The following is a 20,378-nucleotide window of genomic DNA, read 5'->3' on the forward strand; positions in this document are numbered from 1 at the left end:
CTTTGGCACCATAGAAAAATACTAATAATACATTACAATAATATGCTGACATATGGAATGGTTTAAGAAGGTCATACAATGGATTGTTTAGATAATTATTTATAATTTTAGGACTACATTAGGTATAAAAATATATATATTGAATTTGGCCTTTATTACTATATCCCATTGAAACACATTGGATGACACCTTCATTAAAATACTAATGGTGAAAACTGATCAACACGTCATCAATATCTGATACATTTAGTACAATTTAGTAATTTATTAGGATCACCAGCGGCTACTCTTCCTGGGGACAAACATGAAACACTAATAATACATAATATACATACAAGCTCTACATTTATCATTAAACAAAACGTATTTAGTAATATAAAATAATCCACCCAAACTAATGCTGAAAGCTGATCATCACACCATCTTTATCTGATATACACTGAGTGCACAAAACATTAGGAACACCTTCCTTATAGAGTTGCACCCCCCCTTTGTCCTCAGAACAACCTGAATTCGTCGGACATGGACTGTCCAAGGTGTTGTGTGCGTTCCACAGAGATGCTGGCCCGTGTTGACTCCAATGCTTCCTGCAATTGTGTCAAGTTAGCTGGGAGTGGATCTACTCTGAATAGCTCGTTCCATCTCCTCCCACAGATGCAAAATTACAGTGAATTCAGTGAGCTGAATTCACTGTACTGTTCTTGTTCTTGGAACCAGTCCTGGACAAGCCTTGTGGCATAATCCTGATAAAAATCAACTTGCAGATGGATAAACTGCTGCCATGAAGGGAGGAACCTGATTGGCAATGATTATTTAGATATCCTGTGGCATTCAAACATTGCTCAACTTTTATCAAGGGGCCCAATGTGTGCCCTGAAAACACACCCCAACCATCACACCACCAGCCTGCAATGCGGACACACAGCATGGATGCATGCAGTGGCGTAAAGTACTTATGTAGTTTTTTTGGGTATCTATACTTAACTATTCATATTTTGTACAACTTTTATTTTTATTTCGCAAATTCTTTAAGTAAATAATGTACTTTTTACTCCATACATTTTCCCTGACACCCAAAAGTACTAGTTACATTTTTTTCTGATTAGCATGACACAAAATGGTCCAATTCACTCACTTATCAAGATAACATCCCTGGTCCTCCCTACTGCCTTTGATCTGGCGGACTCACTAAACACAAATGCTTTGTTTGTAAATGGTGTTGTGCCGTCTGGTTTGCTTAAAAACCTCAAGGAAGAAGTAAGGTTCACTCCTTTGTGTGTTCTCTACAGTCAGATCAGTGGTAAGGCTTCTCTCCTTTGTGTGTTCTCTATAGTCAGATCAGTGTCAAGACTTCTCTCCTTTGTTTACCTTGGTGGCTTTTAAATTGGCCAATTTGAGAGAAACTCTTCCCATAGTCAGAGCAGGAGTAAGGCTTCTCTCCTGTATGTATACGTTCATGTCTTTTTAAGTGGCCCAGTCGAGAGAAACTCTTTCCACAGTCAGAGCAGGAGTAAGGCTTCTCTCCTGTGTGTGTTCTCTGATGAACTTTTAGCTCAGCTGATGTTGTGAAGCATTTTACACAGTCAGAGCAGCAGTAAGGCTTCACTCCAATATGTCTACGTTCATGTCTTTTTAAGTGGCCCAGTCGAGAGAAACTCTTTCCACAGTCAGAGCAGGAGTAAGGCTTCTCTCCTGTGTGTGTTCTCTGATGAACTTTTAGCTCAGCTGATGTTGTGAAGCATTTTACACAGTCAGAGCAGGAGTAAAGCTTCACTCCTGTATGTATACGTTCATGTGTTTTTAAGGTGCTCGGTAGAGAGAAACTCTTTCCACAGTCAGAGCAGGAGTAAGGCTTCACACCTGTATGTATACGTTCATGTGTTTTTAAGTGGCCCAGTAGAGAGAAACTTGTCCCACAGTCAGAGCAGGAGTAAGGCTTCTCTCCTGTATGTATACGTTTATGTGTTTTTAAGTTGCCCAGTAGAGAGAAACTCTTTCCACAGTCACAGCAAGAGTAAGGCTTCTCTCCTGTGTGTGTTCTCTGATGATCTTTTAGCTGAGCTGATGTTGTGAAGCATTTTACACAGTCAGAGCACGAGTAAGGCTTCACTCCTGTATGTATACGTTCATGTGTTTTTAAGTGGCCCAGTCGAGAGAAACTCTGTCCACAGTCAGAGCAGGAGTAAGGCTTCACACCTGTATGTATACGTTCATGTGTTTTTAAGTTGCCCAGTAGAGAGAAACTCTTTCCACAGTCAGAGCAAGAGTAAGGCTTCACTCCTGTATGTATACGTTCATGTGTTTTTAAGTTGCCCAGTAGAGAGAAACTCTTTCCACAGTCAGAGCAGGAGTAAGGCTTCCCTCCAGTGTGCACTCTCTGATGAACTGCCAAAGCTCCTGGTGTTGTGAATCTCTTCCCACAGTCAGTACAGGAATACAGATGTTCTCCTGTGTGTATTTTTAGGTGTATTTTTAGCTTTGATAGAATTGGGAAAATCTCCACACAATGTGGGCAGAGGTGAGACCTCTTAGCTCTGTGATCTTCCTGCTGTTGCTCTCTGGATGTAGAGAATGTCTCAACATGGTCTCCTGTGTGAACAATATCAGAAGAACCAGTCAGGTGGTGAGATATACATGTCAATCAAATTTATTTTATAAACCCTTTTTACATCAGTAGTTGTCAGAAAGTGCTGAACAGAAACCCAGCCTAAAATCCCCAAAGAGCAAGCAATGCAAATGTAGAAGCACAGTGGCCACGAAAAACTCCCTAGAAGTCAGGAACCTAGAAAGAAACAGAGGAACCAGGCTCAAAGGGGTGACCAGTCCTCTTCTGGCTGTACCGGGTGACATATGTATTCATATCAGTAGGCTGTACAATACAGGGGAATAAAACTACTCTAAAAGTGGATAAGAGTTGAAAGCTAAAAAGGGGTGTATCATCCTCCACTCACTATCACAAGGGTTAGTAACTACACAGACTCACTTCATATCATCCTCCACTCACTATCACAAGGGTTAGTAACTACACAGACTGATTTCATATCATCCTCCACTCACTATCACAAGGGTTAGTAACTACACAGACTCATTTCATATCATCCTCCACTCACTATCACAAGGGTTAGTAACTACACAGAGTCATTTCATATCATCCTCCACTCACTATCACAAGGGTTAGTAACTACACAGACTCACTTCATATCATCCTCCACTCACTATCACAAAGGTTAGTAACTACACAGACTCATTTCATAGAACTTTAAAACACTGGCAGTTTGTCTACTTCACTTCTTTAGTCTACTCTCTGATCACTCCAGATAGCCCAGTGAATAAAACAAATGCTGGCAATACTGGTGTCAAACCATGCAAGTGTCAGTAGCATGAAATAACATCTACCTTCTCATTGAAACTGTTCATCATAAAACAGTTCCACTGCAACTTTTCATACACAGTGGGACGTTGGAACGAACAACAAAATTAGACAGAACCTGCTCTTACCATGAGAAACAGATTTCCAAATCTTCTCCTCCTCTTCTTCATCTTTAATGTTGACATTCAGCTCCAGTGTTTGACTGCAGTCTTCCAGCTTCACTGATGCCATCTCTGGATCCTGCAGTGCAAACTGGGCTCCACTGTCACAATCAGGACCCAGTGACTGTGGGTTTGGACTCAGTGTGGAAGGAGAGAGACAGGCTGGGTTTGTCCTCACTGTTGATGTTACCGCCCTCAGACTTAATTCTAGTCGTCCTGTAGCAACAATAAAAAACAGAGAAAAAAAAGTTAGTCTTGACAGTTCTGGCACTTGCTTTATTCTCAAAATATATAAAAAAATATTATATTTATTTTTGTTCAATTATCTAATTCAGTGCTTGACTTGGACTGAAATAGTTGCCGATACTCAGCTCCGGTGAGCTGAGCACTGATCTCATTTCAATAGATTTGGTAGCTAAGCATTGACAACAAAACATGAATTAATTCACATTCGACAAAGTACACGCTTTAAATTAGGCTACACAACATAAGTGAATCTATAGTAGATTTCCTAAATTCACATAAAATGCATAAATGACAAAAACATTTAGTACTAGCTCGTGCTTGGCACTGCCCACTATGACGCATCTGTTCCCTTTGGAAACGACTGGCTGTGGTCTCTTGGTTTGGTGCAACCGTCCGTGCATTCAGGTGTTCTTGGGGTGGCCCTACCTCATTATATGAGAAGGACGGTGCTTAATTTGAGCTGGATCCTCCAGCAGCTCTCAGTTTTGTAGTCTTTTGTTCCGGAACCCATTTGCCAGGATCAGGTAGACTACCTCGTGGCATGAAAGATTATTTCCACTGTTTGCAATGTAAAATTCCTGATTACATTTGGATTCCTCTGTAATTGTCATGCCCCCTAAAAAACGTAATGTGAAAATGTGCCTGATGTTCTATGAATGTATTAATGTTGGGCCGTCCCAGGTTTATGGTTTGTGCAACATTGTAGCCTATTTAGACCAAGGCGTGGCCATTACTGTGGTGAGAGAGAAGCACGCCTGTATCTCTCACAGAACTAAAATGAGATTCACTTTCTATGATCTCTCTCCCTCTCTGCTGTTATAGACATGAACCGGCAACTCATCTCTCCAGCATTGCACTTCTTCATTTATCTCCTAATAGAATAATAGCTGTGGGAAGTGTGTTGCTGCAGCACTCTGCAGTCTGTTCAGAAAGAAATGAAATAATTCCCAATACTACACCAGGAGTATTTAGCTACAGAGGATCAATAGCTAATTTAAATAAAATAGCCCAGCTGTGGATTGTATGTAGCCAAATCACAAGGCATGTCTACAGTCAGGAACATGTGGCAAATCTGTCAGTTAACAGCATGCAGCCAAAACAGGCCTTCAGCAATATTTATAATACAATCATTGGAAAACACAGGTTGTAAAGCAAATGGATCCTGCTGAAAAGAAAATACTAATCTGTCTGTTACCAAGTTATCAACTTCCAAATAGGTCTATTGAGAGAACATCATAGTTTTACAAAGTAAAGCAAGAGAGAGAAGCTTTTGGCCGGTGAGTGAGCTGCACATCATTGGGTGAGTCAGTGAAACTGGAAAGCTTGTTTAGGACTATAACTTCCTCCTCATATTGTACAATGTGTTTCTCCTCACATCTGGCCTAGGCTATTCATGGATTAGAGACAAGGTCGTTTATATTGATTTATTTTTATTGATGAAAAAAATTCTGCAAAAGTCTCCAGTCATCTAAAATGATGTAGAATTGCATGAAATCTGTTTATAAAAGGCCACATTTTTCCAGGACTCCAGGCTACAATAAATGTACTCCATGTGTGCAACTTTTGTAAGCGGCTCAACACCAATTCTCCCGAGTGGTGCAGCGGTCTAAGGCACTGCATCTCAGTGCAACAGGCGTCACGACAGCCCCTGGTTCGAATCCAGTTTGTATCACATCTGGCCGTGATTGGCAGTCCCATAGGGCGGCGCACAATTGGCCCAGCATCGTCCGGGTTCGGTACGGGTAGGCCGTCAATGTAAATAAGAATTTGTTCTTAACTGACTTCCCTAGTTAAATAAAATAAAACAATTATATTATGCCAGTACGCAAAAGTCATGATAATGCATGCAATATCATACAGGTATTTTATTTAATGTGTTCTGGTACCCCCCCCCCCCCTCTTGGGTTCACTTCTTTTTCCAGCACCTCCCAATTTACAAATGAAGCACTGGAGAAGTGGGTAGCTGCCGCTGCCTCCTCCAGGACACATCTTCTTTACATAGAGTTCATCAGACTGTTGTTTGTGGCATCTGGAATGTTGTCCCACTGCTCTTCAATGGCTGTGCGAAATTCCTGGATATAGGAGGAAACTGGAACAAGCTGTCGTACACGTCGATCATACCATCCCGAACATGCTCAAAGGGTGACCTGTCTGGTGAGTATGCAGGCCATGGAATTGGGACATTTTAATAATTTTCAATTGTGTACAGAGTCTTGCGACATGGGCCTGCGCATTGTCATGCTGAAAGATGAGGTGATGGCGGCAGATAAATGACAGGACAATGGGCCTCAGGATCGTGTCATGGTATCTGTGTGCATTCAAATTGCCATCGATAAATTGCAGTTGTCTGTAGCTTATGCCTGCCCATACCATAACCCCATCGCCTCCAAGGGGAACTCTGTTCACAACGTTGACATCAGGGATCCCCAATTATTGCTGGCAGGGTACCTACTCAGCTACTCTTGTCCCCAGCACAAGGTGGACCTGTGTAATGATGATGATGCTGTTTAATCAGCTTCTTGATATGTCTCACCTGTCAGGTGGATGGATTATCTTAGCAAAGGAGAAATGCTCACTAACAGGGATGTAAACACATTTGTGCACAACATTTGAGAGAAATAAGTTTGTGTATCGGTAACATGAAACATGGGACCAACACTTTACATGTTGCGATTGTTTGTTAAGTGTATACAGTATTTATTTTAAAAATCATACAAACTGTCAATAACATAATTTTTATTAAACTAAATCAGCCTGCTATTCAGTTCTAATCAGGTTCCTACACAGGCTGAGAAGAATCCTGTAAGAGCGGAACATTTTCTGGCGACAGTAGTTCTTGTAGGCCCAAAAACTTCTCAGCTGCAGATATGATGTCCAGCTTCCTGGACTTCTTGTGCAGTACAATTAATAACTGTGGCTATAAATACAAAAACATCCACCTTCTTCACAATAAGTGCATCCAGATCACTTGATTGACGTACAACATTTTCAACTGGTTGTGGTGCAACCACCATCATATCTTCTATAGAACTGGGGCCTCTTGCCCCTATAACTCTCTTCACCACCTCCACATAGGACATTTGCTGTACAGTCCTGATCCTTGACAGTCCTATGATCATCGTGAAAAACCTGATAAATTGCTGGCCTGGCGCATTAAGAGGTTAAATTCAGACCGAGCCATTAATGCAATTCATAATTAACAAGGTCAATTATCAATGGATCCTGCAGAAATCTGATGCTATTTTCAATATGAAGGGAGGTAAAGAGACAAGTCCAGATGGGCTCCCAATAGATATTTAAGGACAAACTTCTAGGTCCACTTCTGGATATGTACAGTGTATTGGGGTATGATATGCTGTAGAGCTCAGATACAGACAATAAACACCCGCCGTTGCAATACAATTGGACAATGAGAGCGTATATCTCCCTTGTTAAGCTCCACAAATTTGATCCCAATACCTCAGTCCTGTGTGTTAAATGTAACACACATTTAGGCACCTTGTATCATTGCCTGTGGGAATGTGCTGAGATACACTGGCTTCCTGTTAAGGCAAGGGCTGATTTCTAGGTTTTACTGCTAACCTACAAAGCATTACACGGGCTTGCTCCTACCTATCTTTCCGATTTGGTCCTGCCGTACATACCTACATGTACGCTACGGTCACAAGACGCAGGCCTCCTTACTGTCCCTAGAATTTCTAAGCAAACAGCTGGAGGCAGGGCTTTCTCCTATAGAGCTCCATTGTTATAGAATGGTCTGCCTACCCATGTGAGAGACGCAGACTCGGTCTCAACCTTTAAGTCTTTATTGAAGACTCATCTCTTCAGTAGGTCCTATGATTGAGTGTAGTCTGGCCCTGGAGTGTGAAGGTGAACGGAACGGCAATGGAGCAACGAACCGCCCTTGCTGTCTCTGCCTGGCCGGTTCCCCTCTCTCCACTGGGATTCTCTGCCTCTAACCCTATTACAGTGTCCGAGTCACTGGGTTATTGGTGCTCTTCCATGCCGTCCCTAGGAGGGGTGCATCACTTGAGTGGGTTGAGTCACTGACATGATCTTCCTGTCTGGGTTGGCACCCCCCCTTGGGTTGTGCCGTGGCGGAGATCTTTGTGGGCTATACTCGGCCTTGTCTCAGGATGGTAAGTTGGTGATTGAAGATATCCCTCTAGTGGTGTGGGGGCTGTGCTTTGGCAAAGTGGGTGGGGTTATATCCTGCCTGTTTGGCCCTGTCCGGGGGTATTGTCGGATGGGGCCAGAGTGTCTCCCGACCTCTCCCGTCTCAGCCTCCAGTATTTATGCTGCAGTAGTTTATGTGCCGGGGGGCTAGGGTCAGTCTTATATCTGGAGTATTTCTCCTGTCTTATCCGGTGTCCTGTGTGAATTTAAGTATGCTCTCTCTAATTCTCTCTCTTTCTTTCTCAGCGAACCAGAGCCCTAGGACCATGCCTCAGGACTGCCTGGCCTGATGACTCCTTGCTATCCCCAGTCCCCCTGGCCGTGCTGCTGCTCCAGTTTCAACTGTTCTGCCTGCAGCTATGGAACCCTGACCTGTTCACCGGACGTGCTGTTTTCAACTCTCTAGAGACAGCAGGAGCGGAAGAGATACGCTGAATGATCGGCTATGAAAAGCCAACTGACATTTACTCCTGAGGTGCTGACCTGTTGCACCCTCGACAACCACTGTGATTATTATTATTTGACCCTGTTGGTCATCTATGAACATTTGACCATCTTGGCCATGTTCTGTTATAATCTCCACCCGGCACAGCCAGAAGAGGACTGGTCACCCCTCATAGCCAGGTTCCTCTCTAGGTTTCTTCCTAGGTTCTGTCCTTTTTGGGAGTTTTTTCTAGCCACTGTGCTTCTACACCTGCATTGCTTGCTGTTTGGGGTTTTAGGCTGGGTTTCTGTAAAGCACTTTGTGACATCAGCTGATGAAAGAAGGGCTTTATAAATAAATTTGATTTACAAACGTTTTGGAGCTCAGTACTGCGCTATATCTCTGAGATGACCTCTACCCCAATACCACTAATCCCTAAACTATGCCTCCTATATCTTTACCCAGAGAATATCTCTTTACATAGGAGAGAAAAGAAAATGGTTGACCTCTGTCTATTACAAGCTAGACGTTAAATTGCTCTCCACTGGAAGTATGTCAGTTCCCCCTCACTTTGTCATTGGTTAAAATAATTAACGTCAAGCCTGGCTCTTGAAAAATGTACTTATATAGTGAAAAAGAAAGCCCCAGAGTTTCATAATATTTGGAATCCGTTTGGTGAGTTTTTGCAAACCGGTGATATTGTAGAAGCATTGGAACTGCAAATCTGTATATTCAAAAGAATGTATGTGAATATTGGCTCTAGTCGAAGCGTAATCTACATTATCTACAACTGCATATTGTACTTTCTATTTATTTGTTTGGTTGTTATGTTCATCTATCCTCGTGTTGGGTATAAAAAAGAAAAGAAAATTGTGTTTCTGTAATTGTTCTACCTGGAACTAATATATATATATATACACTGCTCAAAAAAATAAAGGGAACACTAAAATAACACATCCTAGATCTGAATGAATGAAATATTCTTATTAAATACTTTTTTCTTTACATAGTTGAATGTGCTGACAACAAAATCACACAAAAATGATCAATGGAAATCAAATTTATCAACCCATGGAGGTCTGGATTTGGAGTCACACTCAAAATTAAAGTGGAAAACTACACTACAGGCTGATCCAACTTTGTTGTAATGTCCTTAAAACAAGTCAAAATGAGGCTCAGTAGTGTGTGTGGCCTCCACGTGCCTGTATGACCTCCCTACAACGCCTGGGCATGCTCCTGATGAGGTGGCGGATGGTCTCCTGAGGGATCTCCTCCCAGACCTGGACTAAAGCATCCGCCAACTCCTGGACAGTCTGTGGTGCAACGTGGCGTTGGTGGATGGAGCGAGACATGATGTCCCAGATGTGCTCAATTGGATTCAGGTCTGGGGAACGGGCGGGCCAGTCCATAGCATCAATGCCTTCCTCTTGCAGGAACTGCTGACACACTCCAGCCACATGAGGTCTAGCATTGTCTTGCTTTAGGAGGAACCCAGGGCCAACCGCACCAGCATATGGTCTCACAAGTGGTCTGAGGATCTCATCTCGGTACCTAATGGCAGTCAGGCTACCTCTGGCGAGCACATGAAGGGCTGTGCGGCCCCCCAAAGAAATGCCACCCCACACCATGACTGACCCACCGCCAAACCGGTCATGCTGGAGGATGTTGCAGGCAGCAGAACGTTCTCCACGGCGTCTCCAGACTCTGTCACGTCTGTCACATGTACTCAGTGTGAACCTGCTTTCATCTGTGAAGAGCACAGGGCGCCATTGGAGAATTTGCCAATCTTGGTGTTCTCTGGCAAATGCCAAACGTCCTGCACGGTGTTGGGCTGTAAGCACAACCCCCACCTGTGGACGTCGGGCCCTCATTACCACCCTCATGGAGTCATGCACATTTGTGGCTTGCTCCTGCTCCTCCTTGCACAAAGGCGGAGGTAGCGGTCCTGCTGCTGGGTTGTTGCCCTCCTACTGCCTCCACATCTCCTGATGTACTGGCCTGTCTCCTGGTAGCGCCTCCATGCTCTGGACACTACGCTGACAGACACAGCAAACCTTCTTGCCACAGCTCGCATTGATGTGCCATCCTGGATGAGCTGCACTACCTGAGCCACTTGTGTGGGTTGTAGACTCCGTCTCATGCTACCAATAGAGTGAAAGCACCGCCAGCATTCAAAAGTGACCAAAACATCAGCCAGGAAGCATAGGAACTGAGAAGTGGTCTATGGTCACCACCTGCAGAACCACTCCTTTATTGGGGGTGTCTTGCTAATTGCCTATAATTTCCACCTGTTGTCTATTCCATTTGCACAACAGCATGTGAAATTTATTGTCAATCAGTGTTGCTTCCTAAGTGGACAGTTTGATTTCACAGAAGTGTGATTGACTTATATATATATATATATAAATAATGAATGATGGAGGCCACTGTGTTCTTGGGGATCTTCAACACTTCAAGAGTCCCATAGGGCTGCGCACAATTGGCCCAGCGTAGTCCGGGTTAGGGTTTGACCGGGATAGGCAGTCAAAAATAATTTGTTCTTAACCGACTTGCCTAGTTAAATAAAATAAACACTGTAGAAGTGTTTTGGTACCCTCCCCCAGTTCTGTGCCTCGACATAATCCTTTCATGGTGCTCTACGGACAAATGTGTCTGAATAATTGTATACATGTAGAAAACAGATAATCATTACATTTAGCTTCAAAACAGTAGTGCAACCGTAAGAAATTGTCTCACTTTGATGCATCCACACTGCCTGCACTGAAGTCTGTTGACGCAGACCGAGTGGACGCCGCCATTTTACCAGTTTGTGAATTTTTCCTTTCATGGAGATCTACAGACAATTCCGTCGACCTCATGGCTTGGTTTTTTCTCTGACATGCACTGTCAAATGTGTGACCTTATCTACACAGGTGTGTGCCTTTCCAAATCATGTCCAATCTTGGATTGACCACAGGTTGACAACAATCAAGTTGTAGAAACATCTCAAGGATGACCAATGGAAACAGGATGCACCTGAGCTCAATGTTGAGTCTCATAGCAAAGGGTCTGAATACTTATGTAAATAAGGTATTTCAGTTTTTTTTTAATTATAAAATGTGAAAACATTTACAAAACTTGTGTTTGCTTTGTCATTATTGGGTATTGTGAGTAGATTGATGAGGAAAATTCTTTATTTAATCAATTTTAGAATCCGGCTGTAATGTAACAAAACGAGGAAAAAGTCAAGGGGTCTACATACCTTCCGAATGGGAAAAAGGTATACCTTGTCAGTTGTACAACTGAATGCATTCAACTGAAAAGTGTCTTCCACATTTAACCCAACCCCTCTGAATCAGAGAGGTGCGGGGCACTGCCATAATCGACATCCACGTCTTCGGCGCCCGGGGTTCAGTGGGTTAACTGCTATGCTCAAGGGTAGAATTACATTTTTTTTTTTACCTTGTTAGCTCAGGGATTTGATCCAGCAACCATTCGGTTACTGGCCCAACGCTCTAACCACTAGGCTACCTGTAAGTATTAATATCAGTAGGCTGTGCAATGCAAAAGGGGAATACAACTATTCTAAAAGTATCTCAAGGTTCAATTCATAGAACTTTAAAACACTGGCAGTTCGTCTACTTCACCTCTTTAGTCTACTCTCTGATCACTCCAGATAGACCAGTGAATAAAACAAATGCTGGCAATACTGGTGTCAAACCATGCAAGTGTCAGTAGCATGAACCATCTACCTTCTCATTGAAACAGTTCTACTGCAACTTTTCATGCACAGTGGGAAGTTGGAATGAACAACAAACTTAGTTAGATAGAACCTGCTCTTACCATCATTAACAGATGTCCCAATCTTCTCCTCTTCTTCTTCATCTTTAATGTTGACATTCAGCTCCATTGTTTGACTGCACTCTTCCAGCTTCACTGTTGCCATCTCTGGATCCTGCGGTGCAAACTGGGCTCCACTGTCACAATCAGGACCCAACCCAGTGACTGTAGGTTTGGACTCAGTGTGGAAAGAGAGAGGCAGGCTGGGTTTGTCCTCTCTGTTGATGTTACCGGCCTCATACCTGAGTCGGCAAGTAGTAGAAGAGAAACGGACAGAAAGGTTATTGTCTTGACAGTTCTGGCACTTACTTTACTCTCTATTAAATATATTATATTTTTTATTGTTCAATTATCTAATTCAGTGCTGGACTTTGACTGAAATAGTTGCCCATACTCATTTTGGGTGCTGGTACTGTTTATATTTAGGTGCAGGGGCTTCATAATACATTTGAGCTAATACTTAACCTGTAGTAGATAAATGCATAAATGACTCAAAAACCATTTAGTACAAGGTTAGATAGCCTCAGACTTATCCGAGTCAGCCAGTAGTAATAAAGAGAAACGGACACAAAAGTTAGTCTTGACAGTTCTAGCACTTAATTTATTATCTAAAAATATTGTTTATATTTAGCTGCAGGAGCACCACAATACTGTTGAGCTAATATTCTATAAGATGAACATGAGCTCAAACAGTAGAAATGTGAGGTGATGGTACTCAGCTTCAGTGAGCTCCTGTTCAAGTCTAGCACTGATCTCACTTCAATAGATCTGGTAGCTAAGCATTGACAACAGAACATTTATTCATTCACATTAGACAAAGTATACACTTTAAAATCAGGCTACACAACTTACACGCACTTAATCTATAGTAGATATCCCCTATACACCTAAATGCATAAATGCCTCAAAAAACATTCAGTACAAGGTTGCAGTATGTTGTAGGCAGCACTATGTACTATTTTCCTGAATAACCTTGTCTTCACTGTATTATTCCAATCAAAACCCAATAGTATTTCCGTTCACACCATAGTAACATGTATAGATAGACAGAAACAACTGAATGTCTCTGAATATTAGTTCACATGAGGAAAACTGATAATCATTACATTTAGCTCGAAAACAGTAGCGCAACCGTAAAATTGTCTTTCTCTCCTGCACCCTCACTGCCTGCACTGATGTGCGTTAATGCAGACCGAGGGGGAACCGCCATTTTACCACCTCGTGAATCTTACACAAAACCAAAAACGACACGTAAAACGAACCCAGAAATCTAAAATAAATTGATCCTTTATGAAATTACCTTGACAAAATGATATAACGTTACATCCACTCAGAGACTAACTTTAACCCAAAGTCTCTATGTGACTTGTAAACAAGAAATCACGTTCACTCACGCTGTTTTGACACCAAAATAGCACATAAATCCTTCACCAAACGTGATAATACCTTGACGTATTTGTTACCTAGCATGTTATGACATGTTCTTCCGATATTATAACGTGCTATTACATACCAGTACTAATATATTTGAAAAGGACACAGAAGTTGTCGTCTCGACTACACAATTCTGACGTATCCTTTATTCTGAAGAATGATGCGCGCCTGCGCGGAACTTCCTGTTCCCCCACTACCAGTTTCTAAACCGAGACGCAACAACGCGAGACTTCAGAGAAGGCCTGCGAAGCGGACCAAGCCGGGGTTTGAGAAGTCAATGAGAGAAGTGAACAATTGTGATACTTTTGCAGCGGCTAATGGAGATCCTAATAAATACCCAAAATATTCTGTCGTCACACACTTGAAACATGGCCATTCTTTTATCAATTTCATAACTGCAGTGGCTTATTCACAATAGCTCACACTGCATATTATATATATCCTAGCATCACAGTTAGCCTAGTGGTTAGAGCGTTGGGCAAGTAGCTGAAAAGATGCTGGATCGAATCCCCGAGCTGACAAGGCAAAAATCTGTTCGTCTGCCCCTGAACAATGCAGTTAACCCACTGTTCCTTATTAGGCCGTAATTGAGATAAAGGTAACGTCATTGAGGTACTTTTAAAAAAATCGCATGAGTAGCCAGACCGATTCATTCACCAAAAGCCATAAAACTTCTTATGGCTGCAAGGGAAAGTGTGCCCATTTCAAACGGCCTCCTACTCAATTCTTGCTCGTACAATATGGATATTATTATTAATATTGGATAGAAAACACTCTCTAGTTTCTAAAACCGTTGGAATTATTTCTCTGAGTGAAACAGAATTTATTTGGCAGCACTTTCCCTGACCAGGAAGTGAAATGTCAGAAATATGTGTTCTGTTCAACTTGATGCCTATACATGGTCATGACACTTAGGAGTCTACTTACACTCCATACGCCTTCCTCTTGGTGTCAAGAGGATGTGAGAGAAGAAATTTTGTGTTCATCTTGGTCTGGGGTGGAATAAAAGCTATTTCTTTGACGTAACCGTCCACTTCCGGTACTCTGAAACGCGCGACAAGGAAGTGCCATTGCCTTCTGTTTTGCTGCCGTAATAGACGACAACTATCCCCGGCTCGGAATTTTTTTGATACATGTGAACATATCATCGTAATGTATGTTTTTTCAATATAGTTTAATCAGATTATTGAAATTTTTTCGGGAGTTTTGCCGTGTTCCGTCCTCTGACTGTGTTTACGTCGGAGAGATTTGTGCCACTCGGCTAGTGCCAATGCTAAGTGAAGAGGGAAATTTGCCATTCTGAATCCAAACAACGACTCATCTGGACAGAGGACACCTTGTTCAACATTCTGATGAAAGATCAGCAAAAGTAAGACCCATTTTATGATGTTATTTCATATATCTGTCGTGCATGTGAATTGGTCGTGGGCGCCCAAGTGTTTCTGGCTATTGTGGCTACGCAAATATAGCGCTACATTTTGTTTTCGCTGTAAAACATTTAATAAATCGGAAATATTGTTTGGAATCACAAGATGCCTGTCTTTCAATTGCTGCACACTATGTATTTTTCAGAAATGTTTTATGATGAGTAATTAGCTATTTGACGTTGGTGTCTGTAAATATTATGGCTGCTTTCGGTGCAATTTCTGATTGTAGCTGAAATGTAAACTATGGTTTATACCTGAAATATGCAAATTTTTCGAACAAAACATATGCTATACAATAAATATGTTATCAGACTGTCATCTGATGAATTTGTTTCTTGGTTAGTGGCTATTTATATCTTTATTTGGTCGAATTTGTGATAGCACCTGATGGAGTAAGAAACTGATGGAGTAAGAAAAGTGGTGTCTTTTGCTAACGTGGTTAGCTAATAGATTTACATATTTTGTCTTCCCTGTAAAACATTTTAAAAATCGGACATGTTGGCTTGATTCACAAGATGTGTACCTTTCATATGCTGTATTGGACTTGTTAATGTGTGAAAGTTAAATATTTTAAAAAAATATCTTTTGAATTTCGCGCCCTGCACTTTGACTTGAGCTGGATGTTGTCATAGGTGTACCGGTGTCGGGCTGCAGCCATAACAGGTTTTAAATGCAAAAAATCTATAATTAATTGATTGTCACAGAAACGAAAATATATATGGTTTATTCTATAAAAGTCTTGCATAAAATCTATCAAATATCATTTAAAACTGTATAAGTCAATAACTAATTCACCGTTTGTCACAGAAACATCAAACTATGTTTGATTCATTCTATAAATGTCTAGTATACTTTTACAATCTTTGCTTTGAGTAGAAATTCCCATTTTGATTTCCGTTTTGATTTGATAGAAATACATAAAATCTCAAATATTGCATTTAAAGATGAAGAAATCATTAACTAATTCAGTGATTGTTTCTTGAAAAAAGTGAGAATATGCATTTATTTAAATTACCTTAAAATAAATGTTCATTTCAAGTGCAATTTGTTCTATATGAAGCTAGACAATGTTTACATAAAGTTGAACAATGTTTACAATCTTAAATTGTATGTCAAATCAATGTTTGCATTTTTTGTGCAACAGTTCCACATGTTAAAGTAGTTACAAGGAACAACAGTCATTTATTTATACGTCTCTAATTTAATGTTGGGGATGGGGGCGCTGTTGAGACTATTTATGCTAATTGGGTAATTTTTGAAACGGCTTCCCACAAAATCCTTGATCGTACAATATGCATAATATTATTATTATTGGATAGAAAACAGTCTATAGTTTCTATAGGAGTTGAAATTTTGTCTCTAAGTGGAACAGAGCCCATTCTACAGCAATTTCCCTGACATGGAGTCAGATTTCAGAAATGTTGGCCACTGTTCTGAAGTCAGTTAAAAGGGCACTGTTATTGCTATGACTATACGGACACTTCTTACGTCTTCCCCTGGATGCCTTTACGTGATGACGATTCCAATGGGGTCGATTGCGCGTTCACAGGCACTACAAATGAAAAAACCCTGAGGCTAGCAAGTCTTTTCTTGGTGCGTAACGCGCGTTGAGGACTCCGACCCGCTCCTGTTCCAAGCGTTAGTTTAGCCTGTTATATTTCTCCGGTCATCTTTTCACTCGTTATAGGAGTTAAAAACATCATAAGGTAGTTAATTTAAAGCGTTTTATAGCAATTTATATCCGTTTAGTGCGATTTTGGGACATTTATTTTTGAAACGATGTGAAAGCTGGGCACGCTTTTCAGTTCATCCCGAACGCAGTTGGCATTTCCACATGGCAAGAGGACAGCTTTCCACCAAAAGACGATTACTCCCAAGAAAGGATCCTTTGCCCAAGATACTGATGGAAGAACAGCTCAAAGTAGGACATTTTTATTCTGATAAATCGTGTTTCTGTCTAAACATTTTAGTGGCTTAGGACGCCATGTTTTTTGACGTAGCTTCGCTTGGCGCAAACTGTATTGAAAAGTAAGGATAAATTAAAAAATGTAATTCCGCAATTGTATTAAGAATTAAATTGTCTATCAATCCCTGTCCACCCTATATTTTTTAGTCACGTTTATGAGTATTTATGTATAAGAGTAGATCACTGTCTAAGTGGCGCAAGGACATTTTCTGACCAGCTGAGCTACATTTCACATTGTCTAACCATGATTTTGGTGGCTAAATATAAACATTTTCGATCAAACTCTATATGGATTGTGTAATATGATGTTACAGGAGTGTCATCGGAAGAATTCTGAGAAGGTTAGTGAAAAAATTAATATCTTTTGGCGATGTTGACTTTTATCGCTCACTTTGGCTAGAATCAATGCTGGGCTGCTATGTGCTATGTGCTATGCTAATATAACGATTTATTGTGTTTTCGCTGTAAGACACTTAGAAAATCTGAAATATTGTCTGTATTCACAGGATCTGTGTCTTTCGATTCGTGTATGCTGTGTATTTTTACGAAATGTTTGATGATTAGTAAGTAGGTAAACACGTTGCTCAATGTAGTTTTTCTAGTCCATTTGTGACGGTGGGTGCAATTGTAACCTATGCCATCTACCTGAAATATGCACTTTTTTCTAACAAAACCTATCCCATACCATAAATATGTTATCAGACTGTCATCTGATGAGTTTTTTTGTTGGTTAGGGGCTATAAATATCTTAGTTTAGCCGAATTGGTGATGGCTACTGGTGTTGGTGGACAAATAAAAGATGGTGGATTATGCTAATGTGTTTTTAGGTAATAGATGTACATCTTTACATATTGTGTCTTCCCTGTAAAACATTTTAAAAATCGGACATGTTGACTGGATTCACAAGATCTGTGTCTTTCATTAGCTGTATTGGACTTTAATGTGTGAAAGTTAAATATTTTAAAAAAATATTTTTTTTGAATTTCCCGCACTGGTTTTTCAGTGGGGGGGGGGGGGGGGGTGCCGCTAGCGCCACGCTGATCCTAGACAGGTTTTAACAGCAAAAAGGCCCCTTCCAATCATTTTCTGTTTTGGCTTTGTTGAAGTCCTTCATTGTCATCCCCAGACAAGCTAAATGGAACCATCTCTGGCACACAGAGCATTCTATCTGCAGTATTAAAAACATAAAACAGGGTTATGTTGATTTACATGTAAATAACAGTTCTGGAATACCCAAATTCTGTTACATGTTTTTGCAATAAGGAACAATTTCAAATTGAAATGGATTTTTGTTCAATTGCTAAATTGACTTTAAAGGACATTTGACCACAACCCTGACAGAAGCACCACATAACTGAGGTGCTAATCATCGTTGAGTATTCAGGCAATATAAATCGTATAGTAATAAAGGCATACATTTGCAAAAAACGTATTTGTTGATAAAAAAGGTATCGCATATCAATGTTGTAATATCAAACATTACTAGAATGGCATCTTATAGATTTGATATATTTCTATCAATCAAAACTGGAATTTGTATTCAAAACAAAGGTTGTAAAAATATGCTAGACATTTATAGAATAAATCATATCTAGTTTGATGATTCTGTGACAAAGGGTGAATTAATTATTGATTTAAACAGCTTTACATTGCATTTAAGATTTTATATATTTCCATCAAATCAAAACTGGATTTTTTTATTCAAAACGAAGGTTGTAAAAGTATGCTAGACATTTAAAGAATAAACCATATCTATTTTTATATTTCTGTGACAATCAATGAATTAGTTACAGATTTTTACAATTATTAATGGCTTTTTGCAAATGTCTGCTGAATGTCTGTTGAATGTCCGAATGTGTGAATATAAAAGCAACTTTACCTCGGTAGTAGGCAGATTATCTTCTTCAAACAACGGTACAACTGATTGACTTTCTTCCTTCTTTCCATCTACTACACGGTTTAGTGCTCCAACCACTCCTTGAATCTTCTGCTCAAGACGATGAACCTCAATATATAACAAAACCCCAGATATAACACGCTTTTATTGCTGCCCTGCTCCGAAAAACACAATGCTTTCTCCTTCTGCTCTTCTGAGACGCATGAAATCAATACAAAACCACTACTGGTCACTCTGACTGATGTAAAGGATGGTTTTGTTCTCTTTTAACATAAATATATGCCTTATAGAAAAAGGACATGTTAATCACAAAACATAGCGTGACTGCAGAAAAGTTGTTGTTAATCTAGGGTGTCGACTGTGCAAACCACAAGGTTGAGACAAGATGGAAAAATGCTGAATAACAAGAAGACAGGAACTGAGGAATGTGTAGGAAAAATGCTGAATAACAAGAAAACAGGAACTGAGGAATGTGTAGAAACCAACAAATCAGCTCAATCTTCACAAACACCATTCCGGACATTTGAATCCTGAGTGCTGTGTCTGGGCACCACCGATAGGCTAGCAAGTTTAAACCACGCTAAGCCTCTACTGTGACAAGCCAACTCTAAAGTTGGAACTATCTCTGTCACAGTATAAAAGAAGATGTCTGTACTATTTCAGTCAGTTCCCTGCTTTACCCTGCGTGGTGATACAGTGAACCCGTATATACGAAAATTGCATTTACCATTCTGAGCTTATATTAAATAAAAATACTTAAAGTATATTCGGTGACTTTGAATCACATTTGATCCTGATACCAGATTTGATTGACGCAACCTTTCACACTGACTACCTTTCCTAATGCCTCCTTTATCATCTTCCTGGCCTCAAATGATCTCCCAAAAATACATAATTGTTGATGAATCGCGCTCCAAAAGAAATCGATGTTCGTTTACAATATCACAACGGAATGCATTACAATGTATAACCGTCATGCTTCAAAACTGGGAGAAAGAAGCAAGTCATTCACCCGCCATTTGTTCCTCAAGACGTAACACAACGACACGCGGATAATTGTAAGCGTCAACATTTTTGAAAACATTTGTAATTTGATAAGGTTGTTATATTAATGATCAGTTTCCGTTAATGTCGCAAACTATTTCTCTAGGCTAACATAAGAAACTCTGCCTGTATACTTGCATGCTAGCTAACATTAACACTAACTTAGTTGCTCTAGCCTACTATGGTCATGTCCCTCTGGCCAGTATTGTATATTTTCGTAGCTGAATCAGAATAAGTTAGGTAACATAGAGGAATAAGATGTTTTATTTACTTTATACTTGTCATTAGAATGTCTTCTTTTGGACTATACTGTTGGCAGTTGCATTTACCTATCTCCTCTAGGGAAAAGTCACTTGGGGCCCAGAGAGGGGAGAGGTCAGGCTTGTCTTTTACATGTCTGGTAATAGGCAGAAT

The 20,378-nt window shown here is 40.5% G+C and overlaps 2 protein-coding genes across 3 annotated transcripts in view; one reads left to right on the plus strand and one right to left on the minus strand.

The window, feature by feature from the left end:
- Window positions 1–20,378, plus strand: part of LOC129860172 (zinc finger protein 883-like) — a 483,924-nt gene that overhangs the window by 353,101 nt on the left and 110,445 nt on the right. The gene's annotated exons all lie outside the window — the stretch shown is intronic.
- On the minus strand, window positions 239–13,802 carry LOC129860151 (zinc finger protein 883-like). 2 transcript variants are annotated; one of them, XM_055930497.1, is made up of 4 exons: window positions 13,591–13,802; window positions 12,200–12,438; window positions 3,499–3,747; window positions 239–2,589 (listed from the first exon to the last, which is right to left on the minus strand). In XM_055930497.1, exons 1-4 carry the CDS (start codon window positions 13,614–13,616, stop codon window positions 1,334–1,336), a joined length of 1,770 nt encoding a protein of 589 aa, XP_055786472.1. In that variant the 5' UTR covers window positions 13,617–13,802; the 3' UTR covers window positions 239–1,333. The 2 variants fall into 2 exon arrangements, with proteins under 2 accessions (XP_055786472.1, XP_055786473.1); XM_055930498.1 differs by lacking the exon at window positions 239–2,589 and adding an exon at window positions 2,625–2,782 and having other exon boundaries at window positions 13,591–13,801.

This window comes from Salvelinus fontinalis, chromosome 7 (assembly GCF_029448725.1).
Source record: "Salvelinus fontinalis isolate EN_2023a chromosome 7, ASM2944872v1, whole genome shotgun sequence".
Classification (NCBI taxonomy): Eukaryota; Metazoa; Chordata; class Actinopteri; order Salmoniformes; family Salmonidae; genus Salvelinus; species Salvelinus fontinalis.